This window comes from Haemaphysalis longicornis, unplaced genomic scaffold, assembly GCF_048455015.1.
Source record: "Haemaphysalis longicornis isolate Haplotype H1 unplaced genomic scaffold, Haemaphysalis longicornis Haplotype H1 scaffold_7, whole genome shotgun sequence".
In the NCBI taxonomy this organism is placed as follows: Eukaryota; Metazoa; Arthropoda; class Arachnida; order Ixodida; family Ixodidae; genus Haemaphysalis; species Haemaphysalis longicornis.
The window spans coordinates 144,134,488-144,154,657 of record NW_027526422.1 but is presented as its reverse complement, the minus strand read 5'-3'; the positions used below and the strand labels follow the sequence as shown (position 1 = coordinate 144,154,657).

Below are 20,170 nucleotides of genomic sequence, written 5' to 3'. Positions count from 1 at the left end.
GGGAATTTTGCCCTCTACCTCTCTTTCTTGCCAGAAAAGAAACCAAATAAATGAAAGCAAACATGTACAATAATCTCAGCGGCACATATACACGTCTCTCCCCAGGCGAGCGGCGATACAAAGCAAGGAGAGGGGAAAAGGAAAACAGGAGAAAAAAGGAGTATAAAGAAGGAGGCAATTAGAAATAGAGAAAGAGGGGAGAAAAGGAGAGGCAGAAGAAAGGGGGTTCTCAGAAGCAAGCACCGATGAATACGAAGGTCGAACAGCGGAAACTTGAAAGGTAGAGTGAGGGACCGCTCAGCGGCTCAGAATGACGTGACGTGCCGCATTCCGCGTACTGTAGAAAGAGAGAGAAGAAGAAAAAAAAAAGGGAAGAAAAACCCCTAGGAGTGAATTATGTTTGAAGAACGTTGTTGCGAATGTAGATAGGCGCCACATGGCCCCCAGTAGCTCACGAATGCCAATACAGGGTCTAAACACACATAGCGAGAGGAGCGGAGGAAACATGAGTACGGAGGCTGCGGCGTCGGGCAAGGTCCGCGCACCCAACATGGTCCGAAGTCGTGTTGTAATCGATAGCCCGAGTCGGCGCCGCGCACCACGGAGATTTATTGGTGCAGAAGCGCTAGCGGAGCGCCGGAACGTCGCCGGAGGAGTCATTCCCGTGCGGAAACGCACCCCCCTAGCACCCCCCCCCCCCCCTCGTTTTTCCGAAGCTCGTAACCGTGTGGTCGCCAGGCGCGTGTTCTCTATTTTGTTAAAAATGGCAAAACGATAATGAGGAGAAAAGTAGGTCTGAACCGCAGATTTATTGCTAACAGCACTCGTTTGACTCCCTCGCCGCACGCCCCCCGCTCTCTCCCCCCCAAAAATAATAATAATAAATAAAAAAAAGTTCACGTAAGGTCTCGTAGGCAGCCCAATCTCCCTGCGCTCTCGTTTATACCCTCAGTAAGCGTCCGAAATTTATGTATAAAGAACGATTCTCTCTGTTCCCGCTCGTAAGTATTGCGGAAGCCGGACTGAATTAACACTACTTGTGTTGTTTCGAAGGAGTGATCCGGGAGGCGGAGGTGCCTGGACAGTGGAAGACCGGGAAGTCCATTTACATGCGACTTGTGATTGTTAAATCTGGTGCGGAAGGGCGTTTCGGTCTGTCCAATGTACTCCTGATTACAAACCAGGCAACGAAGTTTATAGATTACGTTTGAGGTGTCGCAATTTAAATTTTCTTTGATAGCATATTTAAAGGTTGACCTGCTGGCCTGGGCAATATTAGTCGTCGCGATGTGGGTGCAGACTTTACAGCGCGGCTTGCCGCATGGTCGGCAGCCTTGAGCTCGCTCAGGTGGCTCAGTTTTAGCGTTGACTAAGAGGTCCCTCAAGTTTTTGCCACGTCGGTACACAACACGAGGGGGCTGCTGGAAAATGGCCGACAACCGGTGGCTCTGTTTGATGATATTGAAATTTCTTCTCAAGATGTCATTTACTTTAGGAATTTTGGAAGAGTAGGTGAGGACCAAATTAGTCTCGGGGTGGTTTTCTTTTCTGCTTTCAGCTAGAATGTCCTCTCTTTCTAAGTTGCGAGCGCGCTCAATTGCATCGTCAACTATTCCTTCTGGGTATTTTTGGCCAATCAGGGAGGTCTTAAGTTCACGTGCATTTTTCTCGAAATCCTCCTGCCCGGAGCATATTCTACGGTACCTGTGTGCCTGTGAATACGGTATGCCTGTTTTACAATGGCGAGGCTGGCTGCTAAAGAAGTGGAGATACTGTTGGCGGTCAGTGGGCTTCCTGTACAATGTTGTTGAAATGTTCCGACTGTCCAGGAGCAGCGTGACATCTAAGAAATTAATGGTTTTGGTTTAGATCTGATGGGTTAGTTTTATTGAAGGATGCAGGGAGTTGATATCTGAAATGAATTCCGTGAGGCTCGCCTCATCGTTGTCCTAAATGAAGAAGATGTCATCCAGAAAGCGCTTGTAAATTACGGGTTTAGGGCAGCGTTTTCCAATGAATTCCGTTTCCAATGACGCCATGAAGATATTGGCATATGTTGGTGCCATTTTTGGCCCCATGGCTGTGCCGTTAATTTCAAGTTAGTGTTCACTGTCGAATTCAAAGTGATTGTATTCAATGACGAGGCGGAGGAGGGTTTCTAATGTGCTAGGGCTGACATCTAAGCAAAAATTAGAGTCACCGTAAGATGAAATCGCGGCCAGTATGCCATCAGTATGAGGAATGTTTGTATAGAGCGACGTAACGTCCATGGTGACGAGAAAACTGCCAGGTGGGACAACTAGGTTCGAAACCTCGCGGAGGAAGTGACCCGTATCTTTTATGTATGGGCGGAACGTTGGAGGGATATCCTTAATTTTTTCTGTTGCCGTTCCATTGCTCGACACGATAGGGCGGCCAGGATTATTTTCTTTATGTATTTTGGGAAGAAGGTAGAAACTGACAGGCTTAGAATTATGAGGTACCATTAATTTATACATTGCGTGGGTAATTTTCCCATCGTCCAGCAATGACTTGAGTGCGTCGATAATTTCGGCTTCAAACTGTATTGTTGGGTCGGCAGCAAGCTTGCGGTAGAATGTCTTATCAGTTAGCTGTCGCTGCCCCTTCCGGATTCCGCAATACTGACGAGCGGGAACAGAGAGAATCGTTCTTTATACATAAATTTCGGACGCTTACTGAGGGTATAAACGAGAGCGCAGGGAGATTGGGCTGCCTACGAGACCTTACGTGACCTTTTTTTTTATTATTATTATTATTTTGGGGGGGGGGAGGCGGGGGCGTGCGGCGAGGGAGCCAAACGAGTGCTGTTAGCAATAAATCTGCGGTTCAGACCTACTTTTCTCCTCATTACCGTTTTGCCCTTTTTAACAAAATAGAGAACACGCGCCTGGCGACCACACGGTTACGAGCTTCGGAAAAACGGGGGGGGGGATGCTAGGGGGGGGGCGTTTCCGCACGGGAATGACTCCTCCGGCGACGTTTCGGCGCTCCGCTAGCGCTTCCGCACCAATAAATCTCCGTGGCGCGCCGCGCCGACTCGGACTATCGATTACTACACGACTTCGGACCATGTTGAGTGCGCGGACCTTGCCCGACGCCGCAGCCTCCGTACTCATGTTTCCTCCGCTCCTCTCGCTATGTGTGTTTAGACCCTCTATGGCATTCGTGAGCTACTGGGGGCCATGTGGCGCCTATCTACATTCGCAACAACGTTCTTCAAACATAATTCACTCCTAGAGGTTTTTCTTCCTTTTTTTTCTTTTTCTCTCTCTGTCTACAGTACGCGAAATGCGGCACGTCACGTCATTCTGAGCCGCTGAGCGGTCCCTCACTCTACCTTTCAAGTTTCCGCTGCTCGACCTTCGTATTCGTCGGTGTCTGCTTCTGAGAACCCCCCTTTCTTCTGCCTCTCCTTTTCTCCCCTCTTTCTCTATTTCTAATTGCCTCCTTCTTTATACTCCTTTTTTCTCCTGTTTTCCTTTTCCCCTCTCCTTGCTTTGTATCGCCGCTCGCCTGGGGAGAGACGTGTATATGTGCCGCTGAGATTATTGTACATGTTTGCCATCATTTATTTGGTTTCTTTTCTGGCAAGAAAGAGAGGTAGAGGGCAAAATTCTCCTCTCTCGTGAAGTGTGTATCGCAGAGCATATTCAGTCACTTGTAATTTTCACTAAAGCAGACCAGGCCACTGGTCGAAACTGTCGAAATAAAGTCTTTGTTAGTGTTGTCCAAGTGGTCGCACCCAAGTTTTTGAATATTTAAACAGTAGCCAAGAATTCCTTCTCTGCTATATATATATATATATATATATATATATATATATATATATATATATATATATATATATATATATATATATATATATATATATATATATATATATATATATATATATATATATATATATATATATATATATATATATATATGCAGAAAGATAGGGCAGCAGTCTACAACAGGCATAGGGGTGTGGTTTGGCTCTTTTCTTTTTCACTACGGTTAATGAAGTAAACATGTCTTTTTTTAATATACAGAAGAAAGAAAGAAAGAAAAACACGCGCCCAGAGTGGGGACCGAACCCTTCCTTTCTTTCTTCTGTATATTAAAAAAAGAAATGTTTACTTCATTAACCGTACTGAAAAAGAAAAGAGCCTAACCACACCCCTATGCCTCCTTTGGCGTTGTGGACTGCTGCCCTATCTTTCTGTATTTTCCTCAACGAGCCCCTCATTTCCTTACTATATATATATATATATATATATATATATATATTTATACATAACGAATCACAATAGGAAGTGAGGGGCTCAGTGAAATAAGACGGAACATAAGGGTTGGCAGTCAAGAAAACCTCGGAACGCAAAGAGTAGGATGTGGTAGGTCATTGAAACAGATAAAGAATTTGGAAAGAAAGAAAGAAAGAAAGAAAGTGGAGAAAAAATGCCCGCCAGGTGGGATCCGAACCCACGACATCTAGAATACCGGTCTGGTGCGATAACCACTACCGGACCGGCGGGGCGATTTCCCCTTCCACTTTCTGGGGTATTTATGTTAAGGTATTTTTGTTTCCTGTGCTTGGTGGTGGCATCCAGCGCCACTCGGACTACTCCGGGTGAAGGGGACCTTCTTTTTAACCCCCGAGCCGCGACTCGAGTGTCTAGGACATGTCAAGAGTGGTCGACCAGCTTTGAACCCTCTTAAGCTTCCTATGGCACCAAGACTGCCAGAACAGAGGCCCTCGCTATGCATGTAGCGAATCAGAATGCAAATGAGGGGCTCAGTGAAATCAGACAAAAAATTGGGTTGGCAGTTAAGTTGGCAGTTAAGGCGAACGAGGACATGTCGGAAAATGACAAAGTCCGGCACCTTCTGGAAGGCATTAGCACATTTGCCTTTAATGCTCTCGTCGCTGAGAATCCCACCACCGTACGCGACGTAGTTACGATTTGCCAGCGCTTGGATGCGCTGCTGTCCGCTCGCATCCAGCAGCATACCCCACCAGCCTGCCTTCCACCCGACACGGAGCTGCGCTCTTTAATACGTAGTATCATTAGGGAAGAACTTCAGGCGCAAAAGACCTCTGGACTCTCTGGTTATCTCCAGTTCTCCTCTGGTGCCACTTTGCGTGACCTGGCTAAAGAAGAACTGCGTCTCATGGATAGCGGGCCCTCTACCGAACACGCTGCTCCACAGCACGTGGCTCAGTACACCGAGATCAGCCCACTACAGCCAGTCTTCCAGCATCCGGCGCCTGCTCAGGGTCATTTGTCTGCCCTTTCTCCATGACTCCCTGAGCCGTACAGCCAGTACTGTGCTCCTTGGCGACCCCCCCTACCCACTTTCTTCTGCTGTGGTATCAGGGGTCTTATTGCCCGATTTTGTCGACGGCATCAGCAAGAAGAACGTGCAGGCCTTATACCGGACCGCAACACCTACCGACCTCCATATGGCTTTCGTCAACGGGCATATCATTCCCCTCTACGGCCCTTTTCGTCGACCCCGGACACACTGGACGTTCCTGGAAGTTCAAGCACATCGCGACGCCGTTCACCATCTCCCTTCCGTAACCGCTCGGTATCAGCCCTTCGCCCCGCGTCTCATGCTGCTGCCCTCCGCCAGGAAAACTAACCTCTGCAGTTTTTGGAGGGAAATCTGCTACACCTGGTAAAAGTACAATTCCTCCGAAGCGGCCATCGAACCTTTTACCTGTCGTCGTCGAAGGTATTTGTGTTGATGCTCTTGTGGACACTGGCGCAAGTATTTCAGTTATACATGCAGACTTGTGTGCTCAACTTCGTAAAGTGCAAACGCCCTGCTCTGGCCCGACCTTGTGTGGCGCAAATAATGTTTTCATTCAGGCCTCTGGACAGTGCATGGTACGCGTACTTATCGACGGCCTTCGGCATCATATCCCGTGCGCGGTGCTGGCGTCGTGTGCTCATTAGCTAATTTTGGGGTGGGACTTTCTCCCTTCAGCCTCAGCCGTCATCTCTTGTGATAGCCGAACCCTTGATATCTCCAATAAGCAAGTTTCTATTGTTTGCAGTATGCCTCAAGTGAACCTCATAGTGCCTCCTGATTGTGTTCTTTCTCCAGGACTGGATGCTCTCCTCACAGTTCGATCGGCGGAAATCAGTGAGGGGGACATTTTAGTCGTCCCTTGTGCCAGCCTACTCTCTAAAGGAGTCGTAATAGCTACGTGCCTCATACGCTTCTGCAATGGGTCCGCAACCCTTCCCGTGACCAACGCTAGCCCCGAACTGATACTGCTGCATGAAGGCACGACAGTGGCCTCGACTCATCAGGGAGAGACCATTGATGGTGTTCCTATTGGCTCGTTGTCGGCTCTTCCGCTTCCGTTTTTTCGGACACTTCTACTTCAGCGCTGACCGCCACCATTAGCCCCGACGTCACGCAGGCAGAGGCACAGTCCTTATTGGCCTTACTGGACAAGGACCGTTTATCTTTCGACTCCTTTTCCACAACATTAGGCCAGACCACTGCCGAAGCACACCGCATACAGACAGACAGTCCTCACATCATACGCCGCCGCTGCACGCAAGGGTTATGCCGCCACCGCTGCACTGCACGCGTTATGCGGAGTTGTGGGTTCGATTCCCGCTTCCGGAAAAAAACGGCGGATTTTTTTTAGACTTCTATGTTCGCTTATTTATCACTGTAACACACAAACATGACAAACACACGTCCTTCGGCAGTATTAAATATTTCGAAAAAGCCGAATAGCACTGGCTGCAACCTTGATTTGTGTCCTTACCGAGTCCCTCATCGCGTATCTTCCTATATATATATATATATATATATATATATCCAAAATCCGAAGTTCGAAATAGGAAGATTCGAAGCAGCCCTTTATTTATTTATTTATTTTTAAATACCCTCAACGTCACTGAGGGCATTACAGAGGGGAGTGGGGAAAAATTGTACAATAAACAAGTAATACGGCATATGATGCGGACATAAGACCATGTCCAAAACAATCAAGAAAATATTACCGTCCTAAACATGAAATCCAGACCTATGAAACATCAGAAAAATGCGCAAGTAGGGCAGCATTGAATAGCTTGTTATAATGTATCGACACTAGTGGTTCGGGAAGGTGATTCAATTCACTCACAGTGCAGGGTAAAAATGAATGATAAAATGCGTTTGTTTTGCAGGAGAACGGCGCAACTTTGTAGCGATGATCGACGCGGCATGATATGTAAGACGGGGCTGATTAAAGAAAATTGTGAAGATGCACGTGGAAATAAATTTTGCGAAACAAAGATAAATGAAGCATCTTGCCGCGCAATGACAGGGTAGGCAGAAACAATGTTGATTTCATAAAAGACACACTAGCAGTGCGATGATAGTTAGACAGTATGGAACGAGCCGAGCGGTTCTGGACTGTGTCTACCCCTGTAACTAGAAATTCGTGGGCTGGGTCCCATATTGAGGCCACAACCATCTGACCCCCAGCCAAGCGCGAGAGACTGCGAGATGCTAGAATCCAGTCCAGAAAACGAGAAAAGCCCTGCCACCCCCACCGTCAAAACGTACGATCTCCGAAAACACTGTGGCTCTGCACGTCGCATTTACAGGAATTGACATCCTGCCCGCGCAAAATGTTCCGACCTCCTCATCCTCAGATGACACGCGTGATCAGCTGCTGACGCCTAATTTTTTTAAGATAAGGAAAACAATTTACAAGCCGGTGCGCCATGACCTACATGTTCGTACACTCAAAATATATCTAAAGGCTGGGATCGCCCCCCGGGGCCTTCTTCTATCATTAACACCATCGATGCATACCTTTAACAAACGTGAAACACAAAATTGGAATGACATTCTTAAATCCGCATCACTTCAGCTGACTAAAATAGTAGTGGATGATTGTGATAATACACTCGCGTCTCTGAGGGCGGAGGAGCTTCGTGCTAGGAATAATATTGTCCTTTCTGCGCCGGAGGCCAGCGAACTAGAACTTTTCGAGAAAAAGAAGACAGATGAAATAATCAGAATTAAAATTAAAAAATTGTCAAGGGATAAAGTTTTATACTCGAACGAGTTCTCTCACATCAATTCAGCTCTTTACCATGCGGACAGTGGGAATCCTAAAATTACACCCAATTCGGCCCTGCAAGTCGAAATAAATTCCAAAAACTCAAAAGGTCATGGATAAAAACATAATTAACCTCTCCGGAGTGCATCTTACTATTCATGAGCGGTCGCTAATCTCGCGCGGGCTGACATTTTGCCCAAGTACCGGCCGATACAATAAGTTTGGCTTGCTAAAAGATCTGGACAATTTTTCACGGAATTTGCGCCTTGAAGAATATTGTTTCGATGAGCCAGCGAAAGAGCGCACTGCCCCAACCTCCCTCAATGTAGGGCGACAGTCGACACCGAAATCGGAGCGGGAAAAACACTTGGACTCGTACATTGAGGCCGTTCAAAGAGACGTCCTGCGAACGTATAACGCTCGCCAACCAGGGGCCCAGAATCTTTCTAGAGAGGAGCGCGAAGCACTAAAGCACTGAGTGATCGAACAGACATTGTCATAAAACCGGCCCATAAAGGGGGAGGGATTGTAATACTTAGTAAACCAGACTACATTCAAGAAGGCCACCGTCAGGTAAATAACAAATTTTTCTACCAAAAACTTGACGCAGATCGAACTTTTCAACATGAGGAAATAATAACAACACTAAATAATCTTGTAAAATTGGGGTAAATAGAGCTATACCTCCGTAAAGCACTTACCGCAGCACACGCAACGCCAGGAAGGTTTTACATGCTGCCTAAAGTTCATCAAGAAGGGAACCCGGGTAGACCAATAATTTCGGGAAGAGGCACTCTCCCCGAACCAATTTCAAGCTACATAGACTCCCTGATTAAGAAAATACCCTCCACCCATTCGGCGTATCTTCGTGATACTAACCACTTCCTTCGGGAAATCGACAACATAAAATTCCCTGATGGCGCCTTCCTTGTAACTCTAGATGTAACTTCTCTGTACACAAATATACCTCACCGAGATGGGATTGAAGCCCTGGTTGAGTCCTATAGCATACATCGGGATCACGATTCTCCAAGCCCACAAGTTATTAAAACATTGACCAAGCTAGTGCTGGAGTTAAATGGCTTTGAATTCCACAATTAGTATTATCCTTCAAATAAACGGCACTGCGATGGGCACTCGAATGGCACCCAACTACGCTAACATATTCGTGAACGATCTCGAAACAAAATTTCTATGAACCCGGGAAATTAGGCCATTTTTTTACAAACGCTTTCTGGACGATGTATTCCTTATTTGGACCGGTACGGAGGAGAAGTTAATTGACTTCATCGAGTGTTTTAACAAGGCCCATACAAGCATTGCATTCACTTATACCTATTCAACCACGAAAAGCAATTTCCTCGACGTGCATATAAATACAGACAAAGGAGAATTGATCACTACCGTGTACAAAAAACCAACCGATAGGCAGCAGGATCTGCACTTTGACAGTTGTCATCCGCGCCACTGCAAAACGAGTATCCCATACTCGCAGGCCCACCGATTTAGGAGAATTTGTTCCCGCACCGAGGACTTCGAGGCAAACGCAGAAAACTTGCGCAATGTACTCGCGAAGCAACAATACCCACCCCCCATAGTCAACGACGCTATTTGCAAAGCGGCAACCTTGATCGCCAAGAGTTGCTGCACCATGATTTGGGATCCGTTTCATGCCAAGAATATTACAGAGATTGAACGTATCCAGCGTCTTGCTGCACGGTTCATTTTGTCCGACTACAGAACATCGTCATCAGTAACAAATATGATAAAGAAAATCGCCTTGCCGTCACTTCAACTCTGCCGCCAGGTCGCGCGCCTCAAATTTCTTTATCTACTGTACGGCAATAAAACCGGCCTGTTACACGAAGATTATCTGCTTCCCGCACCACAAAGGTCATCGAGGATCAATCACAGCAAGATCATACGCCCGTACGTCGCCCGCACTAAAATATTTCAGAAGTCTTTTTTTCCTAACACCATAGAACAATGGAACTGTTTGCCCCTCTCGATTGTGGAATGTACAAGTGTTGGTGCATCTGAACATGCATTGTATAATCACCTTTTGTAACCCTCTCCTGCTTGGGCAGCGATGCTGCCTGCAGTATTTCTAAATAAATAAATAAATAAAAACCAGAAAGGGAGAGGCAACCTGGTTCTGACGTTCGGAGGCAATTCCCCGAACATAAACAAAATCTTGAAAAAGCATTTCAACATGCTACAACAGAGTGAATGGCTTTCGAAAATCTTTCCCTCCCCTCATCGTGTCGTATACAAGTGCCCCAAAAATATTAAAGATTACCTTGTACACGCCAAACTGAGAGGACACCCAAAGGTGGGTGTCAACCATGCGGAAAGGCACGGTGCCGCGTATGTAAACACATGCAGACAACCACGGTGGCAGAAAGCACCAAATCCAATTTCAAACATCTAATTCACGCGACCCTCGACTGCGACTCTTCTAATATCGTGTACCTTCTGGAGTGCAGTGTTTGTGGCATTCAAAACATTGGCCAGACGGACACGGCATTCGGCATGCGCTTCAACAACCATCGCGCACATGTTCGTTCACTCCCGGATCTACCCTTATCCCGACATATTAACTCCGAAAACCACCCGTCTGATTCTATCAAGGTTACACTTTTACAGAGTGGATTTTCTATTACAAGAGAATACGAACAACGTGAATCTTACATTATCCACAAATTCAATACCGTAAAGGCAGGAATAAATGTTAGCCCGGGCATTATGTCGCCTATACATGCTGTTGAAAATCTGGCTGCAGAATTATCCCCTATCTAAATTGTAAGTCTCTGTTTTGTTTTAACAAGTAATCAAGCTATTCTTATTTTATTTATTTCCTTTCTGGAGTTTCCGCACACGCGGCATATACTACAAACCGCCTCGAGGCGACCGCCGTCGTTTACTCCAACAAAGGACCCGAGCAACTCCCGCGTGCTGGTAGAGGATTAGTTAAGCGCCCTTCCCAGGGTTCATTGTCAGGGATGACCCCTTCGACTGTCCGTGCAGAGCAGAAGAATAGACCTAAGTATGATGAATGCCGCTCGCCCGTCCTGCCGGTCGGCGGAACCTTGCATGTTTTGAGCCACGGTGCGGAGATCGTACCTACACTCTTAACGAGCCTTCCTATTTGTTTGTATGGTTGGCGTCACTGAAGCATGTGTGCGGCTGCGACCGCTTCCTGTAAACTATTTCCGTAATGTCAGTGACCATTGGAATGCTGTGCCCCCAGTGATTGTGTGAGATCCTTTCTGTTACTGCTTTGCGCTTTCCTTTCTTGACCAGAGCGGCGCCCTTCTGAAGCGAGCGGTCCCTGTCACTCTTTCTACAAGCTGACGAATGATAGGGGACAGCGTTTTGAAAGATTTGTGTACTCTTCTCTCCCCTATGCATGTTTAGGTTTGCTTTGTTTTCTTTTTTTCCCTCTCAATTTCTCTATTTTGTTAACATTCACCTCAACTCGCTGAGAGGGTGTGTTTGTTGTTGCTTTTCTCCCCAAATTCCCCGTCTCCCTCTCTTTCTCCCTCTCTCTCTCTCTCTCTCTATATATATATATATATATATATATATATATATATATATATATATATCTCCCTCTCCCCCTTTTTTTCTCGGCGTCGTTGGACGACGAGCTTATAAATACGTGCGGACAAATACGAAATGTTGTCTTGATAAAGGTCGGCATCCTACCGAAACGTCGACCAATGAACAGTTTTGTTAGAAGCTATACCCATTTTTTACTATTTGTCACGGCAACCTAAGACAGCCCTTCTCGTAATCTATATATACAGTCAAACCCGGATATATCGAACTCGCAAAAAACGGTCATTAGTTCGATATATCGTATAATTCGATATATAATGTTTAAAGAATTTGACAATGCACAGAACGTACCTCATCACTAACTTGTTTACTTGCAAGATACATGCTCCGCGGGCACACTAGCGCGAGAAATAGTCTCCGATCTTCTTTTGCTTCATCATTTTCGAAGCATTGTTGAGCACACACTTTTCAACATTGTCAAGTGACTCGAAACAGCTGAACCCACAGACTTCTATTGCCGCGCAGTGGCGGCGAAGAACGCTCAGCGCATGAAGAGCATCGGAACATGGGGGCGGGGCGGAACTCGTCGAGTCCTCGCAGTTGAACACACATGAACAAGGCGTACCGATGCGTCGTCAACCGCGAAAACACGAAAAGGGAAGCATGCGTAGAAGCGAGGGGAGAGAGAGCCCGCCGCGCGAGACTGGCGAGACAGCGGGAGAGTGTGGTCCAACCACTATTTCCAGGGGGTCGCTGTCAGAGCGAGCGAGAGCGCGAGCGCTTGGGCTAAGTGACTTTTCAAACTGGGGGAGGAGGCGTAGGCAGCTCGCCCAGCTGCCGCGCGGGAAAGCCAACTTCGGGGGCAATCTTGCGCTGCCGAAGTTCGATATATAGGTTGCGGCTGCCTTTTTTTTCGATGTAGCCGTACTTTTTGCTATATATTCTCCCGGTAACATTATAGTGCACAATAATTGTTCGATATATGGGATAATTCGATGTAAACGGGTTCGATATAGTCGGGTTTGACTAATTTACTAAATATAATTAGCCCAGAAAGTGAAGAACACAGTCGCCCAGATAGCCGAATTGGTAAGGCATTCGACATGTAATCGAAAGGCGTGGGTTCGGTCCCCACTCTGGGCGCGTGTTTTTCTTTCTTTCTTCTGTATAATTAAAAAAATGGTTACTTAATTAACCGTAGTGAAAAAGAAAAGAGCCTAACCACACCCCTATGCCTCCTTTGGCATTGTAGACTGCCGACCTATCTTTCTGTATTTCCTCAACGAGCCCCTCATTTCCTTACTATATTATTCTGCGAAAGCCTAGCGAGGGTCTCGGTTCTGGCAGCCTTGATGCCTAGGTAGCATAAGAGGGCTTCCCGCCAGTAACCTGCTCATGACAGGCTGTAGACGTTCGAGTCACGCCCCGGGGGTTGAAAAGAAGGTCCCCTTCTCCCCGTGTAGTCAGAGTGGTGCTGGCTACCACCCTCAAGAGTCAGATACACTTCTAGTAAATATAATTAGCCCAGAAAGTGAAGAAGAACACAGTCGCCCAGATAGCCGAATTGGTAAGGCATTCGACATGTAATCGAAAGGCGTGGGTTCGGTCCCCACTCTGGGCGCGTGTTTTTCTTTCTTTCTTCTGTATAATTAAAAAAATGGTTACTTAATTAACCGTAGTGAAAAAGAAAAGAGCCTAACCACACCCCTATGCCTCCTTTGGCATTGTAGACTGCCGACCTATCTTTCTGTATATATCTATATATATATATATATATATATATATAAACAGTTGCAAGAAAGCAGGACCTGGCTGTTGGGGCAACTATAACGTTACATATATTCAGACGCTGAGAATGATGTGATCTATCACAGGCCACACCGTCACAAACCCTGGTATGTTTTGCCTGGTACATTTTGTTATTTATTTATTTTTATTTATTTATTTATTTATTTATTTATTTATTTATTTATTTATTTATTTATTTATTGCAATGTCGGTTTATAACCCAGGTAGCGGATAGCAGCAAGAGAGGTCTCAGAGGCGGAAAGGCCATCCAAACGATGAGTTTATCAGAATTAGTCGACACTTCACGAGCTTGACGCCAAAGGCGATTCCGGTGTGGTGGCTCGTTCCTGTTTCCGCGACTTAAATTTGAGCTACGAAAGCTGATACAAGGTAATGGCATAGTATAGGAACTAAAAACAAATTTATAAAACGCAGGAGGCTAGACCAGAAAGCCACTTGTCGCATGCCAGTGCGTACATTGTCTAACATGCAAATGCCATTATTATGGTTAGATTTTGTTTACATAATGCGGTCTATGACAGCGGATATAGGGCACGGCTGCTGATTTTCATAGAACACTATGAAGTTTAGTCAGACTTTATTCACTTTTACAGGGAGAAACAGCCCCTGGAAACATCCCGATGCACGTCGCCTCCAAAAACCTGGAGTAGTACACAGAAATAGAGAGTTTCTATAAAGGCTTTGAGAATGCTCTTTACCTTGGCGTCCGCGTCCAGTTCGTTGCCTTTTTCGGTGAGTTTGCGCACACAGTCAACAAAACCTCCTTTGACGGCGAAATGCAAGGCTGTGTGGTTGTACTTGTTGGTGGCGTTGATACTTACTCCACGTCCAAGTAGAAACTTTATCATGTCCGGTTGATTGCTGTAAAAAATGCGCAGCATGGGTGGGAGACGGCATACAAAAAAATCAAAATCTCTATAACACTTTATTTTGGCTCATTATATTTCAGCTTTTTAACAAATCTGTGGTTTTCTTATTGGCTTCAAAGTTATTCATTTATAAAAATATGGTACTTTGAATCGGCAACGGCATAATTAGAGTTTGCATTATGCTCGTAGCGCGCGACATAGCCCCGTTTGGTATTGCATGTGGTTGATTAATGTTTGTGGATTTTCAGCTAAATCTGAAGGTGCACCTTCCGGTATTTATAAAAGTCTGAAAGGTGCTTTCTTCGGTTTTTTGAGGGGTGAGGGTTTCTTTTGTTATGAATTGTGTACGATCTGGCTGAGGAAAATGAGTCAATTTAAAGAAAGCATTCCTACATCGTCCTGTATTTTCTCGCCCTGTATTTTCTCGCCCATTGTACACTGCGCCGTACCATTCGCATTTAAGGTACGGCGCAAGCGAAGCCATGCGCCGTACGTAGCTATGCTGATGTACCATCTACCACGCCAAGCTGTAATACCTAAATTTCCACATATCTTCTAAGTTCACAAATCGGCGTAGAAAGGCAATTTTTTGTATCTCCGAGGCTAGTGTTTTGTGTTTCGTTTTTCAAGGGCCCTGGAGGGATGTTTTGCCAGGTATGTTTCTCGTTTGGCTTGAAGGGCTTCCATCAGCGGTCGCTCCTTTGTGCATGCACCAGTTAGAGTGATCTGGGGGAGGGGGCGTGCTCTCACCGCCAGACTTTACGCGCTCTCCTATGACATGACCCTTGTGCTTTGAAAGATTTCAATATGGATGCCTCACGGCCCCATGAAACGGACATGTCTTACTTGGTCGAGTGCTTGGGGTTGGCGTGTTAGACAGAGAGTAAGATGACTGCGTACAAGCACTGTACGAGAAAAAGAAACATTGTGCGTGTTTCTGTTTTCCAGTACGGTTTTTTGCGTTGTTCCAGTGATGAGCCATTATCAATTAGCCTGGCTTCCTATATAGTTGAGAAGGAAACTGACTGCCCAATGTTGGTCCACTAGAATCGGGCTCTCTTCCTTCCTCGTTTCATTATCTAGGAAGTATGCTCAACTGCAAATTACAAGAAAGTGTACTTTGGATTGTGCGCTCCTTACACAGCGTCAAGTTTCGCTGGTTACCTTCTTCACCGAGTGGACTTGCAGCGAAGTTCTTGCCCAATCGTACTTCGGGCTAGCTTGAAAGTGTGCCTACTTCCTTAGCTTTTCTCGACCGTAAAATTGCGAAGTTTGGGCTGCATGCACTGGCTGCCTTCTCAGAGCTACAAAATGTTATGATGTTTCTGATACCGAACACAGTAAAAAGACCAATACCTCCTATTTTCGGGCTGCTGAAGGTCTTACCATCAGTTAAATATTTGGGATTGTCTTGAGTAAATTAGTGACATTTTTTCATTAGAACTGTGCTTCATATGTAACGCTGAGTGAATAACTATTTCGCCGACAAGGAAAAGGAGTCTTCCTTCCTTTGCCGCCAACGCTTCTACATGTGCAGAGCGGATCACCCGATAAGTGAACTATGGGGACTAATGGGTCTTTCTCTGTACTCCTAAAGACTTTTAACAGCGGAGCCGTTTAGCAAATTGTAATTTTTCGTGTCCTCAGTTAAAAATACCAAGAAATTGCCGAGCACGCACAAGCAAGCGCGGGCCTCGCGGCAACCGCTCAGCAGCTAACTTCCCTTTTTGGATCAAAGATTTAACAACAACAATGCCCAGAAAATGTGAGCGCTTGTGTGTGAGCACCTCGCGACGACCGCCCAGCCTACCGGGGGCATGTTTGTCTAGCCAATCATATCAACTTAGAATGACTGGCCAAGGTTGCGGCGATCATGCGGTAGTTAAAAAACCCAAAAAAATGCCAAGCGCTCCTGGGTGCGTGCCTATCGCGACCGTACAGGGTCCGCGGTGCACGTTTGCAAGCCAATCATACCCACTTTGGGAGATTGGCCCACATTGGCGAAAAAACTCCAGCGTTCGCCGTGATCGTGGCAACATTTGCTCGCAACTAGAACGCCACGTCACTTCCAAAATAATGAAGGGAGCTCACACATAGGAAAAATAATGGAGTAAATGTCGTTGCGGCAGAGGAGAAGAAGCAAATCGGCAGCAAACGGGGGCTTAAATGGTGGTGATTGTGGTGAATGTTGCGTACAGATTCGCTACCACCAAGTCTTATGCGTTAGTGTAACCTTCCGTCATCTCCTTATATGATCGGTAGTCTCTCATAAATTCAGCTCGGGGCTAGACTGTGGTTTCGCAATTGAGATGTAGTGCGACACCTTGAGAAGGTGTCGCTAAACAGTGGTTTGTGGTCACATTTATAATAAATGCTACTAAAAATGTCAGTTCACCGGCTGTTCTGTAAAGATATGTCACCATCAACATCATCCTCACCAGCATGGAGTAAAGAACTCTCAGGAGAAGCCCCTAGCATCCCAATGCATTGCGAAAAGTGCGGAGGAAGTGGCGTCATTTTTCTTGAGCCCACAGAAAGCGTTGCGTATAGCTATTTACGACTGTGGCGTCTAAATTTGGCCAAATGCGCACGGACAATGTTTTTACGGCGCTTTGACTCTAGCTGCCTCGCCACGCTTAGAACACTGCGCAGTCGCTATGGCAAACGTTTTTAGCTTAGGTCAGTTTGAAAACTTCGCCGTTGGAGGCGGCCCCAACTCGTATCACGGCCGCAGCGGCGCTGGCGTCACCTCGAGATCGGCGGAGCGAGCAGCCGCCGCCGCCGCCGCCGGCTGCTGCACGCGAAAGCATCCCCGCTCAGCGTTGGCGAGTACCACATTCGGTGCTTTGCTTCCTGTGCGTTTCTTCATTGTGAAGCGAAGCGAAATTCTTCGCAGCCGAGACGTAGCGCACACCGCCGTGCTGTACGGACCCAAACATTGCTCCCGTCGTCTGCGTTCACTTTCGCACGCCGCCCGTACCGCGTGCGCCACATTTGTACACCACATTTTGTTTTCCCGCCATGCAAACCAATCCTTAACTTATCTTTGCCGTACGACCACTCAATTCCTTCGGGTCCTGGTTACCCAGAAGGTGCTGTCGAACAAGTTAATCAAGCCGTGCGAAAGAGGAGCGCGATGAACGCGAAGCGGCGCCAAAGCAGGCCCAAAGCACTCGTGCCCAAAACTACCGTCGCTGAAGCAGACGACAAAAGCCGACGGAATGCGCGCCAACGCGGCCGCCGGCGCACGGGGAACGCAGGCGCTGCGCCATTCGCTGCGCCATCTACATTGTGCTCCGCGAGTGATGGACATTAAGAGCCCGCCAGAGAGAGCGAAGTCGGCGCTCCTGTTTATCTTGCTCCGTGGTCCTGACATTTGTTTTAAAATTGCACAAAAAGAATATTGTGGAAGTCATGTTGCCTTTTTTGATAACCAGACACCATGTGAACGAATAATGCAGTTGAACATGCATGACATCTTTTTCTCGCCGAGGCTTTTCTACCTGCACCAGATGCATTTGGTGTGCCGAGAACAGAAGTGGTGAAATATCACCTGACAACAAAGTCACAATCTTGTTTATCAAAAGTGTTTTGCTTCGTTATTTCTGGATGAAGGTATCACTTCTACAGGCTAAACGCGGCATACCAATGGCGATGCAAGTCGCACTACCGATATCCGACTAGTCCTCCGCAGGCAATAGTGGGTAAGACACAGTAGTGCTGGGGCGATGCTGAGCAGCTTTCTGCTTTTTGCGCAGCTTTTTATTTGCCTTGCCGCTCTTGCGCCCGCCCAGACCTGCATGCTTCGCTACGATGTCCGTGTGCTTAGCAACGCTTTTTGGATAACGCCTTTTCACACGGTCAACTGGGCTTGTACGGGCTTGGATGACCTTATGCACCTCGCTGTAGATAATCCTGGACTGTTTATCGCTCCGTCATCTGATGGTCTGCGTTCCTTTACCATCTTAGACGTTATCGTGGCACCTGTAGAAATCGGAAAGTCTGGCATGGTGAGCTTCCAGGCGAAATATGAAGGCGTCCTCGACAGCTACCTTTTTCATAGGGCAAGAACAAGACAGCGTAGCATGATGCTCAGCCACTTTGGATCGACCATCGGATTGGTCGTGATCCTGAACGGCTTTGGATTTACCCAGAGAATTGACCGGAATAATGCTTATCGCCTGCGCCATGTTTTAATCAAAAGCCTTGCGCTGCCTGCACCAACATCTAGCTTGCCGCCAGGAGGCCGCGCCGTACCGGCGTATACTGTCACCCCCCCCCCTCCCGGCAACATGTAGTGCAACACCGACCACCAAAAAACACCGACGCGTGCAGGGCCACGACCATCGTCCGCTAGACTACCACTACGGAGAAGCCAGCCACATCTACCGATGCTGCCCGTAAAAAGAGCTGTGGCACCGAGGTTTCTTCTCCGACGCACTGCGCCCGTTGCCTGGTAAATTATTCAGTGAGATCGACAAATTCCTCTCTAAAACTTCCCGAGGTCCGGAGCGTTGGAACTATCCCATGTCACCTCATTTTTACAGCTCATTTTTACAGATTTCGCAAGCAGGTGGTTCCGTACGTCACGTTGAGAACTCAAGACAGCAGCATCTGGGGGTGAAGTTGCTCAACGGCGCAAGCACGGTAACCCTTCAAAGATCAAACGACGCACCTAAGATCAAGCCCCACGACGAACTCACAGCCAGGTGCACCGCAGTAACTCCAACCTAACCCCCAAGCACGGCGACCGGTACACTCCGCGGTATATACATGATGTTCTCAAGTGACCCATGACCACTAGAATAGCGACACATAAGGACGTAATGTCATCGCGCAACTGCCAAAAATGGCACCCCGATAAACGCGAACCTTGAGAACCACTACTTCCGATGTACAGGAATCATCAACGCACTTTAGTGAGTCGTACTAATAGACACTGGGCTGAATAATCACTGATGATAAGATCATTTGCGTCGAAAGACGATTTCAACACACGCAAAGCAAGGCCACCAAGTCATGCGAAGTTTAACCTGGACGTTATGCATTACAGTAGTCAACACCCCGTATCCTGCTGCGTTCGTTATTCTGCCTGACTGCTCCCACTACGGTATCTGGGAGTAAACGTATTCACCATTGTAATCATCGATTTAGAAGCAACGTTGCTCAGTCTTTCCCGCTGATCCAATCGTGACGCCGAAACAAAGCACCAAACAACGTATTTCTGTAAAGGGGCCACAATTACAAAACAAAAATTTGGTCATTTTAAAAATGTCAGCTTCATTCTACCCGCAAAAGGCGTTTTTAGCAGTGAAAACGCAAACTAAAAAATAGTTCACATTTCACTCTTCAGTGGCGTATTACGTGCATCCGTGACGTCATGTAGTCTAATACAGAAGACGTTTTTGTTGGCAGTTTAACTCCACGTTCGAATTCGACTCATACGATCAGGCGAAACTAGGGGCCCAAGTTCAGTCGTTCAGTCATGTTTCTTGATGATGGCTTAGGTCGGCGGTCGTCAGTCGCACAAAGAAGATTTTGGGACGTCGTTGAAAAGTTGCAGGAAAGTTCTTGGGAGTCGACAGTGCCTCATATGTTGTTTTATTTCTGAATCAATTTTTTCAATTTGAGAAAAAATTGGGGTCCTTGCCATAGTGGAACAACAGCCTTTTTGATAAACATCACTTGCATTTTATATTCATGCCTCCTTTAGAAATTGGCGATCATCCTATCACCTAGCTTCTCTGTGCAACCCTGAAGATCATCCTCTGTTCCAAAGATACTGCTCCTGACACCTGAACCATGTTAGAGTGCGACTAGAACTTCGATCTGGAGTGTGGTGAATCCG

General features: G+C 46.7%; 1 protein-coding gene across 6 annotated transcripts in view; it reads right to left on the bottom strand.

Annotated features, from left to right (window-relative positions):
- LOC144147095 (uncharacterized) overlaps positions 1-20,170 on the bottom strand; it is a 364,907-nt gene that overhangs the window by 134,088 nt on the left and 210,649 nt on the right. For all 6 annotated transcript variants that reach the window (XR_013317818.1, XM_077679149.1, XM_077679147.1 and 3 more), the window contains one exon: positions 14,152-14,314. Coding sequence is in view for 5 of the 6 variants with exons in the window: in XM_077679149.1 (XP_077535275.1) it covers positions 14,152-14,314 (163 nt within the window). In the remaining variant the exon portion in view is untranslated. The remainder of the gene's footprint in view (positions 1-14,151; positions 14,315-20,170) is intronic.